Source organism: Talpa europaea, assembly GCF_964194135.1.
Source record: "Talpa europaea genome assembly, chromosome: 13".
NCBI classification, from domain to species: Eukaryota; Metazoa; Chordata; class Mammalia; order Eulipotyphla; family Talpidae; genus Talpa; species Talpa europaea.
Genome location: NC_140080.1, coordinates 94,744,206 through 94,762,619, shown reverse-complemented (window position 1 = coordinate 94,762,619; position 18,414 = coordinate 94,744,206). Strand labels below are relative to the sequence as shown.

Here is an 18,414-nt window from a genome sequence, read left to right as displayed (position 1 = left end):
CATGTTGGAAACTAACAGTTTTAGAAAGTTGTTTACCATCTGGGGATCATCAGTGGTTAAATGCCTGGGCTTTTGATATTAAGATATTTGTCTTCCCAGTTCAAACAACATTGTTAGAAATTTGTTGCATCAGTAACTCCACAGGACAGTGATAGAGCAAGTTAAAATGTCAAATACTGGCCGCTGGCAGCACTGGGTTCTGGATTTGAAAGTCATTAGCTGGTGGCCTTTTGGAACTTGTCTAACTTGCTTAACCATCTGAGGCTGATTGTAAAAAATTGAACTAAATGAAAACCAGGTAAAAAATACATTCAATATGCCTAAGGTTACTGTGTGAGTGAGGTAAGTTCTCTAAGGCTATTTCTTTTAAATATAGATAAAAATATACAGGTCATGAGTGTCAAAATATTGAGATCTTCTGTTTTGATGGCCCAGCACTATGTGATGTGACATACAGAAAATTCTCAGTGAATGGAAGTTCAATAATAAACACATCAATAAAAAGTGGCAAACTACTAGAACACTTATTAGTTTAGATCAATAAATTACAAATTTAAATGACTTTTTTGTCTTGGAAAATATTAAAAATAATTTATACTGTTAGCTACAGAATATTGAAATGAGCATGTGTATACACAACAGGTAAGAGAATGTAAATTGATACAATATTTCTAAGGGGCAATTTGGCAATGTATATAGAGGATTTAAAAAATAAACTTGAGCAAGTGATAGCCTTTCTATGAATTCACCCTAAGCCATTTTTAAAAGAGATATGAGTACACAGCATTCAAAAAAGATAAACACATGCAATTTGCAGCAACATGGATGGCGCTGGAAGGGATCATGCTCAGCGAAATGAGCCAAAAAGAAAAAGAAAAATACCGGATGGTCTCACTCATAGCAGGAATCTAGAAAACCTAAATAAGGGACCAGGAAAATGAATAACTATAAGAAAGTGAAAATCAAAATCAACAAAAAACTATGAACCAGAGACACTTTTTGGGGGGTGGGGACCGGGAGGGGAGGGATTGGGGTGAGAATGGGGCATGTGCAGTTGTATGGGGGAATATAAAAATAAAATTTATTATTTAAAAAAAAATAAAAATAAAAGAGATATGAGTACATACATACTGCAGTATTGAGTATAGATCTAAAATTAAACAATTTTCAAAATAGATTATATTTGTATAAAATTATGGCATAACTATTATCAAATTATGGCATAAATACACCATATACATTTATGCCAATATAAAAAGTTGACATGATTTTAAGACCTAACATACTCAATGTAAAAAATGAAATAGTGCCAATAATGGTAGTTAATTGTCTTCTTTTCCAAGGAAAAGAGGTAGTTTCTACCCTAATTTAAAAACTTAAATGAACACACACACATACAAAACACACACACACACAAGTTCATTGTATCTGTAAAAATTTATCCCAACTTTTATTTTCTTTTGAAAAAAAGGCTTTGTTCTGCAGTTGTGTGAATTGAGTATACCACTCAGGAGCACACAGTAAAAGACAATTAGTATCAACATTGGCTTTCAACGCTTAGCACTTCAGTAAGAATTAGGTAAAATCATGTCTCCTACTTGAATATGTGTGGGAGATTGATATTAGGGTTCTGTACAAGTAAGACAGAAATAGCTTACTCAAGGCTACATACTAATAAGGAAGTTTTGGAACTTTGTACTAAACCAAACCGGAAAAACCTTGCACATCAAAATCCTCTAACGCTCTGGCTCCTGCATAGCCTGAAGATGATACAAGATGAGGCCCCCAACTCTTGGAGAGTTATCACTGACATCTCACCCTATGAATCTTCCTGTGTTGCTGTCCTTAACTAATTGTAACTTTTATCCAACTTATTTTAAAATGCTTAACACAGATGCTTCTGGGGACCAAGAAAAGAGTGGTATCTGCCTAACGGGGTGTTCCTCTTAGAGAATAAAAGCTATAAAACATCATCATTTGTTTTCCTTTAACTTAACCACTGGGAACAGTTGGTTCTGACAGTTCAGAATTTCTCATGGTGGAGCTGCCAATGTACCCTTCCTATCCACAGCACCCCGTTATGCAGTGCAGAGAGACAGGGCAGCAAGCTGGGACACGCAGAGAGATGGTTCCCCTGAGCCCCTCGGTATCCATTTCCAGCACCCCAAGTGCTGCTTAGACTAGTTTCCCTGGCAGTATCTAGTCTTGCAGTGTCTAAATCCTGTGTGATAACTATTATGGTTGTTTTCATTATGTCAGTCTGTGAACTGAGACTCAGAGAGGCTTAAGGATTTGACCAGAATAATCAGTGTGTGAGCTGTTTCTGGCTCCGAGACTGGCATTTTCTGTTGGTAATGCTCATCTGATATGAAACACACTGCGGTGTGAGTTTAGTCTTTACAGCATTTTACAGGGAAAGATCATTTATCACAAATCCATTCCCTCCTAGCCTTTATTTTCACTATCTTAATTTCATTTCCTGAAATGTTTTTACACATTTGTATCCAAGATATCTTCCACAATTGCCCATTAAAAAAAATAACTTAGGATTTCCTATTTTTAATACACCAACACTAGTTTTTATGAAATGCAAATAATTCACTCCCTGCTCCTATCTCTAAGGGTGATAATTCTCCTTTACCAACAAGACAGAACACAGAGTTTACAATCTGTGAAATTTAATTTGTTGGTGGTGGTGGTAGTGTGAAAAATAGATGTTTCTACTATTTTACTTATCATACCTAGAAAATGAATTAACTATAACAAAAGTGAGATTACCCTGTCTGTCACCCTTGCCAGCTGCCAACAACTTTATTAACTCCACCGTAAACTACACTCAGCACCTCTTGTATTTCATGAGTCCTTACGATAATGTAACACATTAGATCCAACAGCCAACTGAACTTTTAATAAGTATTTACTCACAGTAAGACTTGTATTGTCTATAGGGTGTTTTTTAGTCAAACATTTTCTTAGAAATAATCAGATAATTCAGTCTAGTGATGAGTCAATACTATCCCACAGCATTATAAAACCACATATTAAAACAGATTACATAAACTGACTTGGTTGTTGGTGACCTTCTTCCTCATTAAGTAGCCAAAGATCCTCAGTTAGACCTCCCAGAACACAATCATATAATCACCCTCAGATAGGTTTCAGAATTATATTCTTTAATACCTTACCTCTGCTCTTAATGCACAGACCACTCCATCCTTGCTGCTTTGAGATTTCAATCCTTCCTTTGTTTCTGCTGATATTTCTTCAATATCATTTTTATGTTGACCATAGAGAATATTAAACTGAAAAGAGAAGGTTAAAAATCATCATTGCATGATATTACCAAGACTGGTTCCAAGATAATCCATATTAGTCTTTTAGATTGTTTTTAGTTTGATTTCTGGCAGGTTTTATTTTTATATTCAGAGTAGAAAAATCTTAAATTTATCAAAACAAATCACCAAAACCTCATAAATTCTAATTAATCAATTGAGAATTGGACACAGGATGGTTACCTCCACAAACGTCTGATAATTGACCATTGACTCTCAACTAACCCAACTGATCTTAATTTCCAGTCTTTAATATTTCCTCCACATTATTCTTTGTACTCCTGGCTATGTCTAATTTCTATGAAGCCTGAACAGTATATAGATTATAGCAGAACCAACTTGACCAGTGAAAAAATACATCGATGTTTTATTAGAGCTGACAAAATATATGTAGAACATCTACAAAAGATGCCTATGAATTGTCAGAAAAAACTACTGCAGAAAAACAGAACACATGACAAGTTATTCAGTACTAAAAAGAAATGCATCATCAAGTCATAAAAAGACACTGAAGAGCCTTAAATGCATGTTACTAAGTGAAAGAAACCAATCTGGAAAAGCTACAAATTGAGTGATTCCAACTATATGACATTCTGGAAAAGACAAAATAGCAGCAATCAGGGGTTGAGGTGGAGAGAAGGGAAGGAATAAGAAGACACAGGGGATATTTAAGGCAGTGGAAATCTCTGTGTGCTGGATACTATAATGGTGGATGCGTGTCATTAAACCTTTGTCTAAACCCATAGAATCTACAAAATGAGAGGTTACCCAAGGTAAACTATGGACTTTTGGGAGATAATTATATGTCAAAGCAGGTTCATCAAGTGTAACAAGGCTACCACTCCAAGAAGGACACAGATAATGGAGAAGGTTATGCATGAGCGGGGTAGGGGCTGGTGGGAAGTCTACACACTTTCCGTAAAAATTGGCTTTGAGCCTGAATCTACTCTAAAAAGTCAAGTCTATATTAAAAAAAAAAAAAAACAGAAAAGTGAGAACAGTCCTGTAAATGCACAGTGATTTTCCCCATAGTTGTTCTTATAATGAAAAGTTTCCTCACAACCATGAAATTTGGTAATGTGTAGATATATATATATATACACATATGCTATTTTATTGTTTACCATACTTTTCACTAAAAATATATTGGTAAATGTTTCTAGAGCTTCTGGAAACTTCTATTATTTGTATGTAATCTACAATAAATTAGAATGTGAAAGCTAATGTTACACAACTTCTTTAAAATGTAAAAACAATATTACTCATAATGTGATTATTGTTAATAGTAATATTAAACATGGAGATCCTTAATCTCCAGAGCTGGAATTGATATATATTCCATATTTCTAACAGTAAATTCTGTGTTAGGTATTATTATTACCCATCCCTTGAAAAGTAAATCATATTTTTACTAGGCTTAAGCAACTTTCCAAAGTTCACAAAGCTAAATGCTAGAGGGAGAAAATTATAAAAATGTTCTTGCCAAATTCATTATCTGAGTTCTAAATCACAAATTATCTATAACTATAAAGCAAAAGCCCATTATAATAACTGTTTGAAAGGCAATACACTGGTAAATAGAAAACAGAGGGAGCATAAGTAGATGATGCAATAGCCTCCATCATAGCAATCAGTGACAGTGAAGGTAGATTTGACTTGCAAACAACCACAGAGGCTCCATGTTTAGATTTAGTACCACAGAGGATGCAACAAGGACCTCAAGGTGAAACAGGACAGAAAGAAACAAAATTCTTTGAAAGTCTGTCTAGGCATGTTTCACCCATTTTCATATAAGGAGACACTGAGGCATTAATCTCTGGCCAAAATAAAAGTTGTTTTGCTAAAGGAAATAATGACTTGCCAGGGTAAAATGAAAGCAACAGGTTATGGGTTGAGTTCACCAAAGTAAAATCCAATTAAGTCTGATAATTGAATGCCCCTAACTTACCTTCTGAAATCTTGGCCATTAATTCTCAGGGAATTAGATCAATCAATAAACCCTGCCATTGTCAACAGAACTTTCAATCAACCTTACCACTCAAAGGAGAAAAGAGGTGGGGAAATAAATTTTCATACACAACAGTTGGGGGAATCCACACCAATTAACTAAAATAATTCCATTTCCTTTATCATTATAAGTAGAAAATCAAGGCTCTTTATATAGAGAGAGAATCTAAGAGCATGCAAAAAAACTAGCAGTCAAAATTAAGTAACAGAGTGTCTGAGGGGGAAAACAAAACAGAAAAAAATGGTACAACTTAAAAGATGAAAGAGAATGCTACACTTATGAAAACTGAACTCCCATCTTCAGGGAAAAAATGAATATATGTAGCATTCATAAATTTAGGACAGAGTAATTTCAAAATTGAGAGAATAATAAAAGAATTTCTTTTATTGTCTTGCCATACATTGTTTGGAAAAATTTACTAGAAAAGTTAGAAGACAGAGTTGAATGTTGGGATGCCCAACAATTCAATCCTTATTCCTGTTCTCCATACATTCAGCTCTCTGGACAGCTTGTATGTTCCATGGGCATTGCACACTAATCAACACACTGACAATGTGCAGAATGTCTTTCTTCCCCATCAATATTGCTACTTTCCATTTTGATGAGGAATGGAACTATGAGAGCTCAAGTGTAGATCTTCCTTGGCCCCCCAGGTCCCGGAGTTCCCATTTCAGCTATTGGTTTCCTCATTCTATCAAGTAAGAAATAGCTTCTTACAGTCTCCTCCATAAGCTCCCCTCTCACTCATTCCTTCACTGACTTCTGTTTACATCCATTCTCCATACTCTCCAACACACGATATTCATCCTTGCCCTGACTTAAATTTTTGGCAGAAAATGACATCGTTGATGATGCCTTGTTCATACACACTTCTAGCTTAAGTGTACAAAAGCTTCTGCTCCATTTCTTCCTGTCCTGCCAACCACTCTGTCTTCTGTTTCATTTTCTTTGTCCTGGCTGGTGCCAGTCCTCCAAGATCTCTTTGGCTTCATTTAATGCCCCAATTCTCTATGGTCCCATCTACTCCCATGGTTTCAACCTGCATATCATTGCTCATTGTTCAAATCTCTTTTCTCTGCTCATACTTTCAACGTTCTGCCAAATATTTCCATTTCTACTTTGGCATGTTCAGAAGTCAATTTGTTGTCTTTCACCCTTAAGATTCTCTTTCTGTTGATGTTCTGCCATGATGAATGGCTATCCAAAATTGGACTGGAAATCTAGAACATCTTCTGTCTAATCCCCATGTATTTACAACTTTCAACTGATCCTCACACATCACAATATTTTTCACTTGAATATTTGTCAACTCTCCAGATCTGTCTTCTCCCACCAAGCTCAGGACATGTTTCCCCATTGTCAGGATGCCCCAAAATTCTTCACACTGAAGATGGAGTCTTTTATTTTATTGTAAATCAACTGATCTTAAGCCAACACTTGTCAATGATTGTGGCATTGCATTCTGATTGATGAATGTATTTATAAGTTGACTCTTAGGAGGCATCCCTGGTGGCCTAGGGGTTAAGTCTCAGGCTGTCACCACTATGGCCTGAGTTTGATCCCCAGCCAGGATGCTGACCTGCAACAGACCTCTCCTATCTCACCTGCTGCTCCCCTCAGCAGTGTAGTTCAGTAGATCCACCTGTTCTACTCTCCACTCTGTCTCTGGTAAATCCTCTCACCAACCCCCACACCTCTGTCCTGCACCCCAGTTCTTCTATGCGTAAGTAAATAAATCTTTAAAAAAAAAAGCTGACTCTTAGGATAAGTATTAAATATCAGCTACTTCAAAGTATAAGGCCAAGTGTTTAAAAATTACTCAGTTTCTAATAGCAATACCATGTTTTTTATGAAAAGTGAGATAAATAAGAAAGAATGTGACCAGATATAATAGAAGACCACCCAAATGCAGTGGACTTAGTAATAGATAAGAGCCAGGTGAAGGTTCCACCTTGAATTAATTATATATGTATAAAGAATTCTCCGAAATTTCATATCTCATATCATAGCTACGAAAGTTTTGCCAAAATTCATTATAGTAAATTTTACCTCATTCACTCCCTCAATCTTAGGGAATGGTAGGAAAGATACTAAAGAAGAAAGGTTAACTGTGATTAACATACAATGTATTGGATACTTCAGTCCAAATAACAACACTAGCAATTGTCTCAGTGATCTTTAAATACCTATGCTCCCTTACTGATGTATCATTTATATTTTTAAAGACTCTTTTAAAAGAGTATATTTATTTAGATTAAAAAACTGAAGTTTCTGATGAATTTTAAATGTTGATGATTGAAATAAAATGATCATGTCACACTTTACTGTGCCACTGATATCTAAAAACCATAGAAATTTCATATTCATTGTCATCTACTTAAAACATTATATTGTTAATTTTATTTCATGAATATTTATTTCTATTTTACCTCCTCTAGATCATCATACTGTAATATGTGTATACATGAAAAAGTTTTTACTTTATAATAGGCAATAAAATATGTATATGAATTATGTATGTAGGTGTCATGACTGTAAGAGTTCAAACGTTAAAAAGTTTCTTTTGGATTGGATTATCTTAACAATTATTATAGACACCTCATTGCTTAAAAACAAGACAAGATACCACATATTGTGATAATTATTAAATATAAACCAATCATTTACTGGAAATGCATCTGTTAATGAGATGGATAGATACACTTTTCAATTAGTTTGTGAATCCATGGATGAAATTACTTATTGATAGAATGAAATAAGAATTACCGGTTTTATTTATTCACTTTTAAATGTAGGCACTGAGAAATCTGATCACACATGTTGACTAAAAAAGATTTTTTTATAGCAATCATTGCTTGTGTTATTTGTTAATATCCTTTTGAATAGATAGGTGATTATATCACCATACATTACATTTATTTTTCATCATCTATATATTGCCAATCCATTAAGTTCTATTACAGTACTTTTATGAACAAGAAGAGGAGAAACCACCAGAGGTTTTCTAACCCATTGGTTAGCTGGTTTTTCAACACCAGAATTTCAAAGCATCTCTTTTTTTGGTACTATAAGAGCATTTCTGTATTTTTTTTTTCTTTCTGGCTTATTTCGCTGAGCATGAAAAATACCGGATGGTCTCACTCATAGCAGGAATCTAGACAACTTAAATAAGGGACCAGGAAAAAGAATAACTCTAAGAAAGTAAAAATCAAAATCAACAAACAACTATGAACCAGAGACACTCTATGGGGGGTGGGGGGTGGGGAGGGGAGGGATTGGGGTCAAAATAAGGGGGTCGCAATTGTATGGGGAAATATAAAAATAAAAAAAAATTATATTAAAAAAATAAAAAGAGCATTTCTGGTAGAATGTTCTGAAGTTATACTGGGGTTGGAGATTGTGTACTTTTCATTTGAGAAGGGGGTGGAAAGTAATGTGGACTAAAATCACTTGCTTGCATATTTCAATGGTAGATCGATTTTTGAAGATCTTATCTGGAAGGTGGGAGTCTTGGGTTGAAAACTATCCCTGTGGGAATTGTGGGAAGATGGCCTTGCCATAGTCATGGTAATTAATCAATGTCTACAAATCTCTCCATGAGACCAGGCTAAGCATTTAGAATAATAAAGTTAAAAGCCTTTGCCGACAGCCAAAGGAGAGGACATGTTTTTCCCTGTGAACTCTGAGACACAAGTGGGCTAAGATAATCCACTCAGAGCTTCAAGAATTGTAGGGTCTCTGCATCTGCATGTGAAAATTAAAGGGAAACATGATCTAGAGAGCTGGAGAACCCTAAAACTGACAATAGACATTCCCTGGGACACACATCCTGTCAATATGAAGACAGTAGATGAAACTAGGGGAGTCTGGACATCTGATTGGTGAGTGTATGAAAGGTCCATGGTAAAGTCTGAAGAAATGATTCTTTATCCTACACATTTAAAAAAAACAAACAAACATCCTTCAATGCCACACCCTATACAGAAAGGGGAATGCTGAGAATAGAACCCATATTGAGAAACTCTGTGGGGTAAAAGCAGAGAAACACAGATGTGTGTAAAGTTAGGAACCAGGGCCAGGAGTTAGGGGAAAGAATGTGGCCATAATGTGGGGCACCATACACAGATGTTAAGAGAGGGGAGCCCCAGAGCAGAGAGACTGGAAAATGTCTCTTTGCCCTCACATTTTCATCACATAGACAGAAAATTAAATTCACGTAAGAATGAGCAACAGAAGAGAATCATAGTTAGATCATATGGAATGCTGCCACAAAACAAAAGAATAAGAAGCAGAATTATGTTCTTACAGATAATGAACCAATTATACAGATACTGACAACATTCTAGAAATGCATTTCTAATAGAGAAAAAGAAAATGGGGATCAACTGTTTTCAAAAAAACTTAATAAAATTGTAAGTTATATAAAAGAGCAACACAACCAAGAATTAGAAAACTCAGAAATGTAACAGTACCTGGAAATAATAGAAATAAAATAAAAATCACTCCAGAATGAATTACCAAGGACACAAGAGCTAATAAATGCACAGGTAATGCCTCATGAGATAAGATTTTAAAAACAGACATGAAAAGTCTAAAAGTAATAAAGATTAAAGATTAAAAGGGACGTCAGGAATCGACAGTGGGGAGTAACATTGAAGACTCAGCATATTTATACATTTCGCATTTTTTCCACTGAAAAATAGTGACCACCTCAGCAGCAAAACACATAGCTGTGCAGTGTGGCCTTGAGATAATTTTTAAGTTCCCAGGAGCCACAGAAATAGCTTATCCTGGGTCTAAAGAAAAAAAGGGCATATCCTGGTGTATCTTTTTACACCACAGAGTAAGGAAACTTCAAGATGAGGAAGATTATAACCTCCACCCCAACCCCCCCCCCCTCACCGTGTTCCCAGTACAGGGAGTTTTTTGCTTTCTAAATAAATCAGTAAGGATAAAACTGAAGTTGATTGAAGCACACTCAATAACTTTAAATTCATGTATTCCTAATTATACTTTAAAAACCTAATTTGATTAATAGTGGAAAATGAAGTGATCCAATTCATTATTCTGAACATTGGTAAAGGCAAAAAAATCTATCACGTGTTCCGGTGATCTAAATGAACAAAATCTTCTATGAGAGGAACTTATTTTTCCTTAAATATTCCAACTAATAATTTAAGCAGGAATAATAGATTTAGAAAATAGCGATTTTGCATCTCCTAGTCCTCGAAGTTCTGGACTTGAGCCTCAGTCTGCTCCTTCCTAGCAACAGAGATGGTCAAATGCCCAGTGCTGGGAATCGGACACGGTCCTGGAACTGAATCCCATCAGATCTCTTTATCCAAATATCATTTTATGGGAAATTCAGGGGACATGGTCACATCTTAAAGCACAACATAGGATGGAAACTATAAAGGTCAAACTGAAACTCCATAGGATAGTGGCTCTGGGTTGATTTTTATTTTCTCAAAAAAATTTAAAAAATGGAGAAAGAGATTTAAAGAAAAAACTGCATATTAAGTCACACATAGGAAGACACCTCCACCCAAAATATCTAAGCTTGATTTGATATTCTTATTCAAGTAGATAAACCTGGAAAATAAAATTATTTATCAAGGAAATTTTAATCGGAATTTTGATTTTTATTAGCCAATTATTGTTTGTTTGTTGTTTTTAGGTTTGAAAGTGGTAATGTGTTTAACAACAAAAAGAGTACTTTTGTTTTGCAATATGGACAGGTATACCTTCAGGTGAAACAGCAAAGTGAAATAAAGATGGAGATTTTATAAGTGAAAATGGTTAACTACAAGTCAGTAATTTTTAAATATGGCTGATAGTAGCACTGGGATTTGTTTAGGTTATTTCTATCTCTATAGAGCTAAATTTTTCATAACAAAAAGTTTAAAAAGTGGTATCTTACTTATAAACTCTGTCTTCTTTTCTTGACCATGAATGTATTTAATCCAGTGTAAAAATATCTGACTTCATCTTAAAGCACGGGATTTATTGACTTACAGTCTCGTGGTAATTCAGTCACTGAACCTGTATCTATATACACAGCATTAGTCCTTTCTACAGAAAAGATAATGTCCATGGAATGGAGGCTGAATTTTCTTCCCCACATGGTGATAGTACTTCATCCAAGAACTGTATAAAGTCACAAACTTATAAATCAAAACTATGAAAATTAACACAACCTTATTGCAACCATTGGAAAGTATTCAAAACATCATTTCGAATACCAGCATTTTGCAACGCTGCCCGACTCTCAGTCATGTCAAGAGGAGGCTCAATATTCGCTTCCATCACCCAAGGTTATACAATTTAGCTGAGAGCTGAATTCTGCCCAGAGTCATTCAAAGACCAGGGAAAAGCCAATTAGAGTCCCAGAGAATGATTATTCTTTTTTTTTTAAAGATTTATTTGTTTATTTATTTATACAAGAACCAGGGTACAGGCCAGATGCTCAGGAGGGTGAGAGAATTCCCCAGAGACAGAGCGGGGAGCAGAACAGGCAGACTGACCAAATACACTGCTGAGGGGAGCAGCGGGTGAGACAGGAGAGGCCTGCTGCGCCATGTGAGACCCTCGCCGGCCGGCCGGGATCGAACCAGCGCTGAAGAGGCTGCGAACGGCTTCACAGCGCGGCGCTCAATCGCCTGCGCCACCTGGGGAGGTCCACGAATGATTATTCTTAACAGATTTATCCGCAAGGTCATAAAGGATATCACAGTGGTCAATACAGGATGAATCATGACATGCAGAGAATGTTGATCTGAGAGACTTAATTTGTATTTCCATAAAACCAGTTAACAAGGGAAGACACCAGGGTGTAGTCCTTATGCTAGTGTTTATCAATTTATGTAATATATATTTAGAGACCTATTGATATGAATTGGTTTGATCAGGGAGGAAACTTATTTGTACAATTATTGACAAGTGCGGGAATCAATCCTTTTTCTTTATCCCACTTTTAAACTGGAAATACTGCTTTTGCCGTCCCCTTGACTTCTGAGTTAGCCTTTTCTGACAACTTCAGGTACTAAATCACAGTAAAACAATTTATTTCTTAGTCACAGTCTCGAAAAAAAATTCCTAGCATTTTTGTAAAAGAATAACAGCAGAGTGGTTAAAAGGGCACTGGAAAAAGACCCAGACCCTTGCATTGTATGGATCTGATAGAGGACTGATAAGGTTTTCCCTGCCCTTGGACAATCAGACCTTTTAGGTCTCATGGTCATTTACTGCTCACGAAAGGTGGAAGACAAACACGGATATGATGTGAAAGTGAGAGACGGAAACTATCTCTCTTACTAAATTATCAAAAGGAAGACAAATTAACAACTTAAAATGTAAAACAAGAAAATGTCACAGAAAAGGGGGCAATGACCATTGTTCTTTTAAGTCAGAAAAGAAGAAAATATCCTTAATAAAGCTATAACATTTTTTAGAGTTGTCATAGCTTACAAAACACTCACATATTCCATATAAAAACTTTTTTGAATTACATTTAAAGGGAAACAATATGGAAGCTACACTCCTAACAGATGATCAAAATGCTACTGACCACTGGCTAAGACAGTAACAGGCCAAAGCTACCAACCTGAAGCCATTAAAAGGGACAGAGGAGCGGAAACCAGTGTTAGAAAGGCACTGAAGATAGGTAATCCCTGAGAATGAGAAATAAACAAAAATAGTCCAGTATAGCCTGGAGGGAGTTTTTAGCTCACCTGGGTGGGGGGGGGGGAGCAAGGAAAGTGGGGTGACCTCCCTGAGTTGACACCTCACAGCAGGGAGGATGGTGAGAGAGATAAGTGGGTGGGAGTGGAGTTAAGAGGGATGGGGTGAGGCTGGAAGGGTGGGGGAGGAGCAGAGAGGGATGGGGTGCGCTGGGAGGGCAGGGCTGACTCTGTGGACAAGGGTGCCTGAGAGGGGAGAGTTGAAGGGGTAATTCAGGAAGTCTGGGAGAATCCAGCAGGATGGTGATCAGGAGCACAGGAGGAAACTAACCTCTGAAAGGATTAAAAGAAATAATCCTTAGGATTGAAGTTAGGCGAGTAATAGTAATCCTGTTGCCACCAGCCAGAGGGGCAAACCTCACAATTCACAGTTCACTCGGAAAAGGACTCAGAATGGTTTCGCATCAGCACTCAGTAGGAGTAACAGTTTAGACGAAATGCTACTTTGGTCTTAACTGATATGGTTTTAAAGGTTTAAGAGACAAAGGATCAAAATGTCCGCAACTAATGGAAAACAGCTGGAGAATAATCATAAAATTATGAAAATATTCAGCACCCAACAAGACACAATCCCTAGTGATGAGTCCAATACAAAAGTACTTGTCATGCAAATAAGCAGCAACAGACAACCCAAAATGAGGAGAAAAACCAAATGAGATGGGCCCAGAAATAACACAGGTGATAGAATTGTACGCCGCCAAGAGAACGTAAGCATCAGTAAACTTTAGACAGGTTTACTCATGACTACAAGCTCTTTACTCATTTTCATGCAGTGTTTAGTTTTAAAAAAAACAAGAACTTATAATTGTAAATTCTTTTGTTGGCCTTAAAAGTATAAATCTTCTTCCAGCCTCTTTGCAGTCTCATAACCCAGCCTGCCTTTATCTCGGACCTGGGGACCAACACCTGGCAATGGGAACATAACGGGAGACCATATTCCATGGCCAGTCTCCCGGGGAGGGCAGGGTTCTAACTGCGGTGAGGCCAGCCCGGAGCACAGATAACCTGATCCTAGAGAACCAGGCTCAGAAGCTCTGGAGTAACCAAGATGCTTGAATGTTTCATGAATCAAACCTCCCCTCCAAAGTCTCTGCTTTCCGTTGGGTCCCCAGAGGGACCCCAAGAACTCAGCGAGCTGGGACAATGTCAGATATTGTGCGTGGGGTTACTGGCAGGGGGATGGAGGATGTATTTGAAAATATCCTGACTGATATTTTTCAAAATGTAATAAAAAGAATAAACACAGATTCAAGCAATTCACCCCACTCCAAGCACAACATATAAAAGGGCGTTGGCTCAGCTGTCTCAGTGGAGGGTGAGGGGAACACGCGCACCCGTGGATGAGTAACCCCATGGACACATGAATAGACAAAGACGGGGTGGACAACAGAGCTACGCTGAGTGATTAAAAAAGAGGGAATCTCGCCATTTGAGACAACATAGGTGGAGCTCAAGGGGATGGTGCTACGTGAAAGGTGTCAGTCACTCATGACGATCGTGGTGCGGTGTGTCCAGATGGTGACATACACAGCTGTACCCTAAAATGCACGCAGTGCTGTAAACCAATGTGACCTCCAGAAATATAAAATAAAACACAGGTATTTGTTTTTGACCATATGTACATGTACTGTATATGGACATATAGCAGATGCAGGACCTTGGTGTGAGTGATGTAGGCTAAGAAAGGGTGAGCAGAAAAAGCAAAAATGCATATGCAAAAACCACTCCAACATTTAAATGTAAAGTAATAAAGTAATATTTGCATATATATACCTTTATGCAAATTATACATACACAATTGTATGCATATGCAAATATTTTTCAAAGAAAACATGAAGAACTAAGAAAGAATAAATAAATTCCTTCACACAGGATAAGAATTTGCACACGCACAATGACAGCTAGTTTTGTTCTAATTCTTGGTTTTCATTTCTCATTAAAAGTGAAACAGGAGTTCTTTTTTGGAGATAGAAGTAAGCTGTTCTGTTTTGCATCCTCAGGGGAAAACACTGTCTTTGCAATGGCAAACTTTTCAATCTTCTCCTTGCAAAGGGGAAACACAGGCGCCAATTACCAACAACACTCACAGACTACAAAATACTCTTCCTCAAGTATTAACATCAAATAAAATTAGATGAAGATGAGCTCCAACACACCCATATATATATATATATCCAATAAAAACATAAATACAATATCTATATAAATACATCTATTCTATACCAGCTATTCTTTTCATCCATACCAAATCTTTAATCAATTTCAACTATAACAAATATTTATCATTATTGTGCTTTAGAAAAATAACATGTAGAAGCATTTTTCTTTTTTAAAGGCATCTTTTCAAAGTCGTTTTAGATTCACAGGAAAATAGAAAATTGATGGGGTGATGCAAATTTCACAAACCCTGTGTCCTGACATGCACACACTCCCCATTGTCAATATCCCCCATCACAGTGGTGTCCTCGTTACAAGGTTAAATCTACAATGACACATCATTACGCCCAGAAGTCCACAGTTCACCTCTGTGTCTACTTTGGGAGTTCCTCATTCTGTGGGTTTAGCCAAAAAGTATAGTGCTATCCACCATTGTGGCCTATTTCCATGTCCTAAAGATTTTCTGGGCTCTTTCTAATCCTTCTTCCTCCCACTCAAAACTGAAAACCACTGACACTTTTATTGTCTCTATAGTTTTGCCAGGTTCAGAATGGCAGAGCTGGCATCACACAGAATATCTTCACACATTTGGTAGTATGCATCCAACTTTCCTCCATGACCTTTTCATGGCCCAATAACACATTTCTTTTAGTGATGAGCAGTATTCTATTTCTGGATGTACCACGGTTATTCATCCATTGATCTACTAAAGGACCACTTCTTTGCTTCCAAGTTTTGATATTTATGAAGAAAGCTGCCACAAACATGTGCAAATTTTCAACCCCTTTAGGTAAATTTGAAGGAGCCTGATTGCTGGATCATATGGTCAGAGTATGTTCAGTTTTATAAGAAACTGTCTTCCCAAATGGCTCTGCCATTTCGCATGCCTACCAGCAATGAGTGAGAAGCCCTGTTGCTCCCCAGGTTCACCTGAGTTTGCTAAGTTGGGGCCATTATCTAGGTGTCTGGTGATCTTTCATTATGGTTTTTATTTCCACTTGCTTTTGACAAGTGAGGTGACGTGTGCTGTCTTTCCATATATTTTTTGCTATCTGTATTCTTTGGTGAGGTGTCTGTTAAGATATTTGGGTCATTTTCCTTATCCACTTGTTTGAGTTTTAAGAGTTGTATATCTTGAATAACAGTCTTTTATCAGACAAGACATTTTGCAAATATTTTCTTTGATAATATGGCTTGTATCCTCATCCCCCTGAAATGGTCTTTCACAGAGAACAATTTGTTAATTTTAATGAAGTCCAACTTACAATAATTTCTTGCTTGTCTTGATGTTGTGATTAAAAAGGTAGCCTCAAGATCATCTAAGTTTTCTACTATGTTACTACTAGGAGTTTTATAGTTTTGTGGTTTATATTTGGGTCCATGATCAATCTTGAGTTATTCTGTGAAGGGTGCAAGATGCATGTATATCTTCATTTTTATTTGCATGGGAATGTCCAGTAGTTCTACTATCATTTGTCCAGACTATCCTTTCTCTACAATATTGTCTTTACTTCTTTGTTGAAAGATCAATTACCTATATTTATTTGGATCTATTTCTGGGCTCTCTAGTCTGTTCCACTGATCTATCTGTCTATACTTTCCCCAGTTACACACCATCTTGATTACTCTAGCTTTACACTAAGTCTTGAAGGCAGGTTGAGTCAAAGGTGACATGGTATTTGTTGTTCTGGGCCTTTGTGCAAAAGTCCCAATTAGTCTGTTGATATCAATCAAAGAACTTGGTGTTATTTATATTGGGAATAAATTAAAATCTATAGATCATGTTGAGAAAAACTGGTATCTTGATAATATGGAGTCTTCCTATCTAAATCGACTCATCTTCAAGATACATTTTTCAATGTGATACCATTTAAATTTATTATTTATAAGCCTTTTCAATTTCACAGAATGTTAATCCTTAAGTTCCCCACTCAATTTCTTTATCTCTTAAGAAAGTTGAAATTACAGAACATCAAAGTTCTGGGGGAGAAAATGTGTTTTAGATTTTTGCTTTTAGATAAATAGGGTTTTAAAAAGATTAGCATGGTTTAATTATTAATTAAATATTTCCTGATGATACACAAAGTTACTATAGCATGAAACCAGGAAAAATCAAACAATTATCTTTGAATATATTTTATTGGAGCTAAAGTATGTAATTCAACTTCATCAAATAGCAAAGTAGTACCACCTTGGTCTAAAGAAAGATCTTACATTTCTGTAAAACTTTAGAAACAAATAGTTTCATGACTTAGCCCTTTTCTATTAAACTTCAGATAGTGGCATGTACTTCTGTCAAAACCAAAGTTTTCATTTAAGGAAAAAAATATTTAGAAATCTCTATCTCGGGCCTCCCCGGTGGCACAGCGGTTGAGCGCTGGGTTGCGAAGCTGCCCACGGCCTCTGCAGCGCCGGTTCGATCCCCGGCTGCTCCCCGGTCACCAGAGGAGGGTCCCACATGGCGCGCAGACCTCTCCTGCCGCCCGCTGCTCCCCTCAGCAGTGTCCTTCGGTCCTTCTGCCTGCTCTGCTCCATGCTCGCTCTGGTGAATTCTCTCACCCTCCCGCGCTTCTGACTGTACCCAGTACTTGTATAAATAGTAAATAAATAAATCTTAAAAAAAAAAAAGAAAAAAATAGAAATCTCTATCTCTCATGCAGACATGCATAAAACAGCTGTTAATGTATCTCTTTCCTATAGAAAACAGAAAGTTATACCTCCTGATATTTTTGTTCTAAATGGGGTAGTCACTTAAATACCATCTGCCCAATGAATTATGGTGAAGGAGTGGCAGGTTATGGGCACCTTGCTGATGGGTATGGTGTACCCAAATACAAATCATGTATTTGAAAAAGGTGTGGACAGAGACCTCTGAATCATATACAGTGCTGCAAACCACTGTCAATGCAATAAAAAATAAATAGAAACAATGCTTGTGTTCTCTATTGAATCGTGACCATAACAGCTGTTAAGGTAGCAGATTACAGAAATTCTATTCATAAACCCGCAATAAAATGAAAGAAGTCAGTCACAAAACTCCATTCATCGGAAATGTCCAGAATAGACAAATACTAATTGGGTTAGTATTTTCCAAAAAAAGATGGGATGGATGTGAATGAGAAGTGATTGCTAATACATAAAGGCTTTCTTTTTGGACACATGAAGTTTTCTAGAGTTG

The 18,414-nt window shown here is 36.7% G+C and overlaps 1 protein-coding gene across 1 annotated transcript in view; it reads right to left on the bottom strand.

Moving 5' to 3' along the window:
* The window catches only part of CCDC102B (coiled-coil domain containing 102B), a gene marked incomplete at both ends in the record, with an annotated part of 58,934 nt that overhangs the window by 20,509 nt on the left and 20,011 nt on the right, over positions 1–18,414 (bottom strand). The window contains one exon of the mRNA XM_084252717.1: positions 3,186–3,302. Within this exon, the coding sequence (XP_084108843.1) occupies positions 3,186–3,302 (117 nt within the window). The remainder of the gene's footprint in view (positions 1–3,185; positions 3,303–18,414) is intronic.